Source organism: Hipposideros armiger, unplaced genomic scaffold (genome assembly GCF_001890085.2).
Source record: "Hipposideros armiger isolate ML-2016 unplaced genomic scaffold, ASM189008v1 scaffold_33, whole genome shotgun sequence".
Classification (NCBI taxonomy): Eukaryota; Metazoa; Chordata; class Mammalia; order Chiroptera; family Hipposideridae; genus Hipposideros; species Hipposideros armiger.
The window spans coordinates 5,076,094-5,087,407 of record NW_017731383.1 but is presented as its reverse complement, the minus strand read 5'-3'; the positions used below and the strand labels follow the sequence as shown (position 1 = coordinate 5,087,407).

The 11,314-nt window shown below is 49.6% G+C and overlaps 1 protein-coding gene across 1 annotated transcript; it reads right to left on the bottom strand.

Moving 5' to 3' along the window:
• Positions 1-6,495: 6,495 nt before the first annotated feature.
• DRD1 (dopamine receptor D1) lies at positions 6,496-10,548 on the bottom strand. Its single transcript, XM_019637407.1, has 2 exons — positions 10,082-10,548; positions 6,496-9,989 (listed from the first exon to the last, which is right to left on the bottom strand). Exon 2 carries the CDS (start codon positions 9,533-9,535, stop codon positions 8,195-8,197), a length of 1,341 nt encoding a protein of 446 aa, XP_019492952.1. The 5' UTR covers positions 9,536-9,989; positions 10,082-10,548; the 3' UTR covers positions 6,496-8,194.
• Positions 10,549-11,314: the final 766 nt, after the last annotated feature.

Genomic DNA, 11,314 nt, shown 5'->3' with positions numbered 1-11,314 from the left:
CCCGCCACCCAGCAGCCACAACTAGAGCGCTGTTTGCCTAACGTCCAGTTCAGCATTCTTCCATAAAAAAATTGCTTTGAATTACATGTGTGACGTACATAAACACAAGCTACTTGTAAAAACCAAGAATTATATATAGTCAGAAGTGACAGTGGCCCCCTTTGCTCTCCCCAAAGCTCCCTCTTCTCCCCAGAGCTACCAGGGTTTGCAGGGAGGTGTTTTCCCACATCATTTTCTATGTGTTTACACAAAAAAATATATGCTTATTACACAATTTCAAATAAAAAGGACCATAGAGTCCATACCGTTTTGTAACTTGCCTTTGCACGTCATGAGAATCCTTCCATACCAATGCATATGGACCTACCTCTCTTTTTAACTTGCTCGGACCATAGACACCCTGCATTTTAGATATTTGCTCCCCTATTACTGGACACGTGGGTTGTCTCTGACCGGCTTTTACAAGCAAGGCTGCGTCCTTCACAGGCATCTCTGAGCGTGCATCTCTGAGGTGACGGCGTATGGAAGCCAGATTCCGACCTGTGGAACTGCTGGGTCAAATTGTGTGCACGTTTTAAAGTCTGGTCGTTACCACTAAGTTTCCCTCCCAGTTGGCCCTATCAATTTACAGCTCCTGTGAGCCAGGCAGGAAAACATCTGTTTCCGGCCCCTAACCCAGAGGCTCTGCTACTGTACTTGACATCATGCATTCCCAATTATACGGGTCCAAGAGCAAACAAATAAGTTTTCCTTTCAATATGGGTGCAAATGACATTACAATTTGCACTTGCCTTAACAGCATTATGACCAGGCTTCTTAAACACAGCGTCACCTTATTGCCCCTGGTCTGTTCTCAAAGTGCATCGTCTTTAATCCTTATAACAGTCAGGAGCACGCTGTTTTACAGCAACCAGACCATCAGGCCGAGAAAAACCCACATCTGTTTCGGCAGAATGATCCTGGCGCTCCCCCCCTCACACACACACACCCCTGTCCAGTTTAACAGCACACAGCAGCGTGTGTTAATGCAGCTTCTTACCAGTGGGCTGGACATTATCTTAATGACAGTCCACATGTTTAGAATGCTAAATACAGCTGACCTAAAAAGTCAGTCTCAAAACAGCGTGCGCGTGGCTAGATAATCTCGGAACACATTGGTGACATTTGGTTGACATTTCTTCCCTCTCCCGTGTGAAAGGGTTGATCACTCGCTGTCCATGCACATCCATAAGAGAGACAGCCCGAGCCTGCCATTTACGGACAGTTCCAATCAGTTTCCTGTGATTGTGTCAACGACGGAGAAACGGAGCTTAGCAGAGAAAATCAGCACTGATAACCTCAGCAGAGTCGACCCCACTGTGAAAATGAAGATGCACAAGCAGCTACCTAAACCCTTCATAAAGTTCGTAACTCACCCATTCACTTAAAAACTATACTAACTTGGGCACTTCCTGTGTGCCAGGCGATGCTGGGTACTGGGAACGGAGGGTCGTAAAGGACACCCCCGAGAAACAGGAGACACGGGTGGCGCAGGATAGGACGCACGCCCTGCAGGTGGCCTCCAGCTGGGGAAGGACGGGTCCAAAAGGATTCCCAGTGAGGCTGACGCCTGGGATGAGGCTCAAACAGGTGAAGACAGAGGAGGGAGGTGTCCCAACGGGAAGAAGAGCAAAAGGGCACCACCAGAGCCCCTTGGAGAGCAGCACACAGGGGCCGGGCTGCAGCCAGGGTGTGAGTAAGGAAGGGGTTCCTCTTCACGCCCCACGATGACCCCTTACTGTCTCATTATCCAGATGCGCTGAAAGGGGCCCCTGCAGAGGGTGACATTGCCCCCAAAGGAACTTGGCAGCCTGTTCGACTTCATGTGACCCAAACCTTCTACTGAGTTTAAATTCATCTCTCCTCCATGTCCTGTACCCAGAAACCCCACCCAGCACCTGCTCCCCAGCCCCACCTTTGCGGGTACTATCAATAGATTTCCTACCTCAACTGTTCTCATGTCCCGTCTGTTTCTGCCAAACTCCAGTCCACCCCTCAAAACCATGTGCATGCCACTTCCTTCCCAGCCTGCGCCCCATTCCCTCACCCCTCCTGGCTAAGCATCTTCCCTATCCTGCCCCGTCTCTTCCCCGCTCCCCGCACCCTTCCCAAAGCAGCGCTGGGCACCAGGTGGCTGTAGATAAACATTCGCTGCATTAAACCGAGGAAGTGTGCCCTAATCAAATTGATCCCAAACATGGAGCATTTCAACCTTTGAACAAGCCATCTCCCCATTCTTTTCTCTTTGAACCCCGCAGGGTCATGTTTTGGAAAAATAAGTGTCTTCTTGGCTTCCACCTTGTGCTCTATCCAAAGACTCAGGCCTGCCATTGTCATTGCTCAAAGACTATCAGCTTTAATCTGATGTTTGAACCTGGGTGATGGGATGGGTACACAAGGGTTTATTATCTACTTTTGTATATGCTTGAAACTGTCAATAATAAAGAGAATTTTGAATTCGCCAATATTTGAGGCAATCTGCATCCACCCCCCTTAACAAGTTACTCGCTCACTTGGTTTGGACTAGTTCCTGGTAAACACAACAGGTTCATGACCAAAAGAACAAGCTTCGAAGTCAGACAGGCCTAGATTCAAACCTGCCCCATCGTTCACTAGCTGTGTGACCTTGGACACATGACATGCTTTCTCTGAAGATCCATGAGTTTGATCTGTCAAGTGGGGATGATAATAATGGTGCTCACCTCACAGGATGGCTGTGAAAATGGAATAATGAGTAGGCAGAACGTGGCACGATGCCAAGGAGAGGGTTCCTGGGACTCAACAGAACGGTGCTGTTATTGTCATTACCTGGAAGAAAACATTTTCTTTCTTTATCCACTTTACCTTTGAAATATAGTGTCTGATTCATTTCTAGCAGGCAGCGCATGGCCTGAATCCTAGAACGTGCTCACGAGAGGTAACTGATTACAAATGGCATCGATGATATACATAAGCACGTGTGTGTGTGTGTGTGTGTGTGTGTGTGTGTGCGCGCGCGCCGCGCACACAATGACCCCTGCACAGCCGTGTCTGACCCCAGGGAACAGCAGGCCTCACACACCATGTGGAGCTTGTGTCTAAAGGTGTTAGCGGGAGCCTAGCAGACCTACACACACACCTACCACCCCAAAAATAAGCCCCAGCCTTCCCTGGTTTGACCTGTTAATTCTCTCATTCATGCAACAAAGGTTGAATGAGCAACTCCTATAAGCCCGGCCTTGTGCTGAGTGTAGGAACAGATAGAGAGGGAAACAACACAGATGGCTTTGCTCTCACCGTGCCCGTCATCTAAGGAGCAAGATCGCGGGGCCTGATCATACAGGACCTTGCACGAACTTGGTTTTTTCATTCCTGGAAGTATTTGGGAGTCGCTGAAGAATGTTACACAAGGGCCTAACACAGGCCTACTTGCATTTTATAAATATCAGTCTTCTCACTTTCTCACAGCAAAGGGAATGGAGACTGGAGACTCTCAGGGGAAACCTATCAGGCTCTGGTTTTGTCCATAACAAATCTCATATGTAGTACTGTCAAGCCAAAAAAAATTTTTTTTAAATCATCTCTTCTAACCCCCTTATTGTAGAGATGAAAAAACTTATTTTCAAGCAATGTGGTTTATCCAAGCTATTTATCTTTTAGGAAAACATTTTAATGAAATAAGAAACTCTGCTGTACAATGGAGTCCTGCTAGGACCCAGTACCACCTGCCACTTTGCGGGCTGGCATTTCTGCTGTTGGAGGCACGGGAGGTGGGCTCCCCTCTGAGGACACAGCTCAGGGAAGGTCCTCTTCAGTGGCTGAAAACACCAATTTTGAGAGCTGGTATTCTACGAGCACGAGGAAAAATTTAACTGGTTGCATACATTTTCTCATAGTGATTAAAAAGTTAAACCCTTTTAAATCAGAGTTTATTCTTGAGCCTCTAATACTATTTAAATTACAATCCCCAAATCTTGAACGATGTAACAGACTCAAGACCAAATGTCGCTTTTTCAAAATTCTGTTCATCACATGGAAGTTACTTAACATGACAGAAGGCGACATGACCAGGTTGGCCTGGTAACAACATCTTCTCTGTGCTGTAAGGCTCATCAGCCCTTCGGTTCTTTATAGAAAAAAACAAAACAGGTTGATACGCTATGCTCCTATCCAGGAAATCTCAAAGAATTCACAGAGGTGCATCTAACCTATATAAGGCTACAATCTCATCCTCCACTGGGTGCGTTCCCTCAAACGACCACTAAACCGTAGAGCTACAGGTCCCAGTTTTAACAGCTCAGAGCTGGCCAGCCATCACCTCATTATTCCTGAAACAAATTCCGCAGGGTAAGTAGATTTCATAGATGAAAGCACAGATTTATTGAGTCAGTCTCTAGTGGTAAATTAAGTCAATTGTCATAACCACACAGATATGAAAAGCCACTTGCTGCTGGGATACCAGATAACCACAGCCACTGAATATGGTGTCTGGGAGAATCCCAAACTCTAAAATTCATTTCCATTTGCTTCAGGTAAACATGTGAGAAACCAAATGCACAGCAGTGTCATTATGACTAAGGCAATGGATATGAAGTCATCATCTCCTTCAGAAAAGAGATCCTGCCAAGCATTGGCGAGCCCAGCAGCTCCGGGCTCGTGCCCTTACAGATATCAGCTTCATTTAAACCCTCGCAAGAACCTGCACATTTCTTTCCATTTCGCAAATGGGTCAACAGGCTCAGAGAGGCACAGACACTCGTTGACTCTCACACAGCTTGAAAGTGGTAGCTGCATGGTGAACCCACATCTGTCTAAAACAAAGCCTGTGCTTTCTGCGTTCCAGGTCCCCACACGTGGACTGGCTCCTGGGGGTGGAAGGATCAAGCTGAAATGCTACTGGTGCAGGCCTGGGGGTGGAGGGGGGAATGATGATAGAGCCCCCAGGGAGGGAGAATTCAGAAAGTTCCTGGGGTTGGGCTCCCTATGATTTCCTTTTTGGGGTGACGCCTCCCTGAGGAAGTGAATATAGAGGTTTTGTTCCTCCCATTGAATGGAGCTGAACAACTGAGCCTCAGAGATTGGGACTTACTTAGACCCCAAGAGAAACCAGTGACTGAAGCCACTCCAAGCCTACGGGTTGAAGCCCAGTGGTCAGGCTCCCTTCTCAAAGACTTATTGTGCCTTTACCAGTAAGAGTTCTGCATCTATGTGACCAGGAAAGACATCCTCTTCGCTGGAGAGAGAAAAAGAACATCTCGTTTAAAAGGTCTCTGTCTTGCTAAGCGTTGCACAGATATTTAGCATTATGAAGGCTCGTCACTCTAGTGAAAAATGAAATGAAAGTCAGACTGTCATTCTGTTTTTATGGCAGTAAACAAAATTCTCTGAAAGATTCTTTCAGGAAGATTAACATTTTGTAAGATACCCTTTAGCAATCCAACATGCTAGGAACCCAAAGTACAACCCTGTCCACGGCATACTGAATTTTATGATTATTTGATATGATTTCCAGGTATATCATCTATTTTTCACTCTTTACCAGCAAGACATAGGGTGAAAGCTTTTGTGCCATGTGTCCCTGGTTGGACAGTGACAACCCTGAACATTATAGCTGGTGTGGCTGGAACAAAATTAAACCGTGAAGAATAAAGATACCCAGAAAGTCATGAGGCAGAAAGAAGAGGCATCATGCTTCATGGGTATTCATTCTAGATATGTTCATTACATGCCTAATCCTGGGGATGGCAAACACAGAATTTAAAAAGACACCATCTGTTGTGTGATGTTCCAAATTATAAACTTAACCCTTAATTTCTACATTACCTGCTGTTCAGACATTCTTCTGAATAAAAATCAGGGGTGGGGGTGAGGGGGTTAGCACATTAACTAAGCAGGTTCGATGGATGTGCCCTGGAAGACATTTTGATAAGCCCAGTATTACAGCCTGTATATTTTCTGCAAAAAAAAAATTCCTGTTCTATTTCACTCTCAAAACAAACCACACACACACACACACACACACACACACACACACACACACACACTCACACTCACACTGGCTGCCCTAAACTGAGTCTAAAACAACCCCATAGCACGCCGTCTTTTCTGTAATGTTTACATTATTTAAAGTCCCTGGGCTCTTTGAACTAAAAAGCAGAGTTGAGGAATCTTTCAAATCCATGAAATGAAAAGTAGAGTAATTCCTCAAGTAAAGAGGGTTGGAAAAAAAAGTCTTTAAGACAGAAGGAAAACAAGCGTGCATAGCCCAAATCAAAACCATTTTCCTGTTTCGATATTCAAAGGCAACACGTGGCAGCCGTCACAGGAGAAAGTTCCACTAAGAAGAAGAAAAGTGATATTAGCCTTGAAAATGCCGTTTTCTTACTGGTGGGTCTGAAATATCTTCATGGTTTTTTTTTTTTTTAAAACAAACAAATGCAACACAGTTCATTCAGGGTGGATTCGAGTTCACAAAATAATTTTATTATATGTGAGAAAGCAATACAGGCAATCAAGTTAAGGAAACACTCAAATGCAGAAGCGACACAGACCTGACGCAGGAGATGCCTCCCAGCAGGTCCCTTTCTGGCTATCCATTTCATCTAAGTATTAAGCCGACTGCTTACTCACAAGACAACTCTGTCAACATTTCTAAGGAATTCTCTTGAAATGCCCCGCATGAATTAGCATCTCGAAGGGGGAGGTTATGGTACTTTTTACAGTCTGGGTGATGATATAGGAAGGTGATTCCAAAGCACAGACAGGGTCAGCACTAGTCAGAGATTCTGATGGCTTTGGGGTGCTTACCACACCCGAAGAGAAGGGCTCTCCTGTTTTTTCCAACAGAGGTGCCTTCCTCAAGGATGACACGGAGGCGCTACTCATTCGTCAGTATACCACTAACATTTAGACTTTTATGAAAATCAGTTCTCAGTTCAGGTGAAGCACTACAAAAGTAGCCTCGGCTTGGTTTGACCTGGCAAGATGGAGGCGCAGGATTTGACCTTTGTCCACTGGTGAGACTGTTGTGGTGCGAGAATTAAGGAAAGCCACCGTGTCCACCACACGCACCTCACCAGGACAGCCATTTGTCTGGCTCCGAAAAGCTATCTGACACATGAAATGAAGAAAGACGCAGGGGCCCAGCTATTGCACACAAATACAAAGTGGCATTTACTTGTTATTACCGTCTAAGGTCACACATTTCAGCTGGCGTCTTCTTAAGCTGGCTTTTCTTTAGGATATTTACAGACCTGCCAGTCATTCTCCTAGGAAGTGGCGGTCATTTTAAAAAGTCTGACTGCAACAGTAGCTGTGCTTTTAAAAGTTTTCCAAAATCATTTTAGGAAGAAAAAAAAAAACATTCACAGCATTTGTCAGTTCTCACCTCATCTTTATTTATGCCAATGAATCTTAAGGAATAGTCACAGCTTCATTTCCTATCCATCTCTGCTGCGTATCTGGAAGTTATACATGAGCATTTAGAATCTCAGAGTCTGTGTGTTTTGTTTCATTGGCTTATAAAGAGCTAGTTACATGGACAAAAATGTGACGGCAAAGTCTCAGATAACTCATTGGTTTATCCTATTAAATACGATAAATATAGATTCATTATAATAAATTAAAAATATCCATATAATACAATAGATAAATAAACCTAATATCCAAGAAGCATCTCTCAAGTCTGAAAAACCAACCCTCTCCGTCCTGTAAGGCTCAATTATTTTTTTAGAAATAATTTATGAAGGCATGCACCTACCTTTACAATCTGAAAACTTTGCTTGGACCAGTGTTAGCACCTGTTTGTACACAGCAAACTCAACCCTCCTCCTTCCCTTCCCAGAAAGGCTTACGTGTTAAGTGAAGCTGTTCACTGTTGATTGTTTGCCCTATTTTTCAAGTCCTAAGAATTGGTTTCTAAAAATAACCTTGGAGCCCCAGACATGTCCCTTGTACACACCTCACATGTGTGCCTCTCTGAGTCACCATGCACAACACAGGAAACACACGGGATGGATTTGCGAACAGAGTTAGTTGTGTGTTGAGGGAAAGCAGCAGAGAAGGGCTCGCCCGACATCTGGGCGTCTCACCACACCTTAGTGTCTTAGCGGCAAGCCCCAGAAAGATCTCCTCTAGCTTCTGGGGTGAGTATGGCTGGCAGGACTCATCTCAGAGTTCAGGTTGGGTGCTGTCCGTATTGTGTGATGGGCTGGATCTTTTCTAGGGAGACATCAGTGTCATAGTCCAAAATGACAGACAGGGCCGGGGACAGCTTCTCCAAGGGCTTGGCTATGCCACCTGCCTCCTCCTTCTTCAGGTCCTCGGAGGAGCCCATGGTGTGTGGGATCAGGTACACCAGGTTGCAGTCCTTGGAGATGGAGCCCCGAGGCTCGTGATGGCTGGAAAACGCCACGCCCCCGTTGTTATTGATGCTAACGGTCTCTATGGCGTTATGCGACGTAGGGCAAAGTCTGTAGCACCCTAAGAGGGTTGAAAATGCCTTCCGAAAATCAGCATTAAAGGCATAAATGATGGGGTTCAAGGAGGAATTAGCCCACCCAAACCACACAAACACATCAAAGGTGATGGAATCGATGCAGAACGGCTTGGTCTCCCCAGACCCACAGAAGGGCACCATGCAGTTCAAGATGAAGAAAGGGAGCCAGCAGCACACGAACACCCCCATGATCACGGACAGCGTCTTCAGAACCTTCGTCTCCCTTTTGAAGGACATCTTAAAGGAGCTTTCCGGCTGAGAACACTCCACGGGATTTCCATTCCCTGCAGTGGTCTGGCAATTCTTGGCGTGGACGGCTGCCCTCTCCAGGGCCGAAATGCGCCGTATCTGTTTCTGGGCGATCCTATAGATCCTGGTGTAGGTGACAATCATGATGGCCACGGGGATGTAAAAGCTTATCAGGGAGGATGAGATGGCATATGTCCTGCTCAGGCTGGAATCACAGTTGTCCGGGGCCTCACCCAGGGAAGTGGCGTTCCCCTCAGAGGGGCTCGTGGGTTTCGCCTTGTGCCAGCTGAGCTGCACTGGGATGAAGGAGATGAGCACAGACAGAGTCCATGCCACACTGATCAGAATGAAGGCTGCCTTAGGGGTCATCTTCCTCTCATACCGGAAGGGGCTAGAGATGGCCCAGTACCTGTCCACACTGATCACACACAGGTTGAGGATGGACGCCGTGGAGCACATGATGTCAAAGGCCACCCAGATGTTACAGAAGGACCCAAAGGGCCAGAAGCCGGCGATCTCGGCCACAGCTTTCCAGGGCATGACCAAGACAGCCACCAAGAGATCCGAGACGGCCAAGGAGATGACGAAGAAGTTGGTCACCTTGGAACGCAGGTGCCGGAACCTGATGACAGCGGCACAGACGAGCGTGTTTCCCAGGAGGGTGGACAGGATGAGCAGTGACAGGAAACAGGCTGTGAGGACACGGAAGGAGAAGTCCCTCTGCACCACCAGCCCGGCCCTGTCCATGGTAGAGGTGTTCAGAGTCCTCATCTTCCCGAGGGAGGGCGCATAGGGGGCTCTGGCAGCCCTCGAGTTCCCCAGCAGAGGTCAGGGCTCAGTCCTCACTCACCAGGCGGCCCTTTGCACAGCCCCACTTGATGCCCTGCGGGGAGGTCCTCAGCAGCATTCCATCGGAGGGCTGCAGCAGCAGCTGTGTGGCAGGAACCTGCAGCAGCAACCCAAGGCAGCCCCGTGGAAGGTCTCTCTTGCTTTCTGTAACTGTCTTCTGACTCCCTTGCTCCAGGTCACGGTGGCTGCGACCAGCTGGCCCTTCAATTCCCCACGGAAAGCACTGGCTCGGTAGCATATTCTAAAGTATCAAGCCAAGACCCTGGAAGCCTCTGTCGAGCTAGTCAATTGTCACATTTCGGAGCTGAGGCGCAGCTGAAAATACATATGCCTCGCTCCTCCAAACCCCTGGCTCCACAGCAGCTCCCCAAACGCCCTGAAAGCAAAGAGAAAGCAAAGGTCGCCAAGACGAGCAGATTGCATGTTTACTCATGTCAAGCCCGATGCAACTCCGTCCGAGCCACCTACCTTGCCTTGGGGTTGTCTCTCTCAAAGCCTCTGGAGCTCGGAGAGCGGGCTTCGTGAGGCGACGCAGCTGCACAACGCCCAGGCGGCGCGCCTGAGTCCTGCCCCGCGCGCGCACCCGGGGTTAGGCTCTTGCGCAAAAATAGCTCCGGCGGGTTTGGGGGACAATCCCGGGCCAGGCTCCCAGAGGGCCGGCGCTGCCCCACTGCCTCGAAGGGTTAGAGATGGTTCAAGGCGGGGAAGACTTGGGAAAAGGGCTCCCGGTAGCTCGGCGCCGCCTCAGGAGAGGGCACCTCCGTAAGTCACTTGGGCAGCCTCCTTCCTGTGCTTCCCTACTCCCAGCGCCCAGGGCCCCTTGGGCGGCCACTGGCCCCTCCCGGCAGGGCCCTGCGCCTTCCTGCGGCAATGCCCGCTACCTCCCAAGAGCCGCTGGGGACACGAAGCAGAGAGAGCTGCGCTTGCCCCGGCTCACAGACCGGCCCGGTTCCCGCGGGGCACAGCCCACCCCGCCCCCGCGTCCCCTCCCCTGCCCTGGGGGCGGGCTCCGCTTGACAGGAAGAGTTGCGGGTGACAGCCGCACGTGGTTCCCCTGGGTGGTGCTGCTGGTGACAAGGGTGGGGGACGCCCCGGAGAGCGCTCGCCCGCCCGGTGACTCGGCCAACCCCAAGGCCCCCAGACAATTGGACAGCACGCGACGGGGCCCGCGAGACAAATCCCGATGTTAGAACCTCAGGTAAGTCCGAGTCGCCTGAAAGCAAAGCTCGTCCCGACAGCCAGCGCCTCTTGGGGTTGACCCCAAGCCCTTCCCAAACACCAACGCGAACGGAGACCCTGCCCACTGTCCCACGCATGCCAGCCACTAGGCCAGCTCTCTTCCGTCCGACCTGCGTGCCTCCAGGTGTCCCTAACTCGGGTGAGAAGTCCCCGCGGGCGCCTGTACTCACCGCACGCGGGCAGGGCTCCGCGCACCGGCGCGCCCGGCCCGTGCACTCACTTCGCGCTCACTTCGCGCTCCGCCGGGATCGCGGGCACATCCAGGGCTGCGGCCAATGCTGGACTGCCGCCCGTGCCCCGCGTCCCGCTAGCACCCCAACCCCAGCGTCACAAGCGCAGCGGGCCCGGGGCGCCCTCTGCCGGCGGCTGCGGCTTCCCGATCCCCAGCGTTGCCCTGACAGGTACAGACCTCACCTGCACCGGCGCCAGCATCCACGAGGGACACCTCCTGGACCCGCTCTT

Excerpts from the sequence above, each read along its gene's own strand:
- DRD1 (XM_019637407.1), bottom strand. The coding sequence starts at position 9,535 with ATGAGGACTCTGAACACCTCTACCATGGACAGGGCCGGGCTGGTGGTG.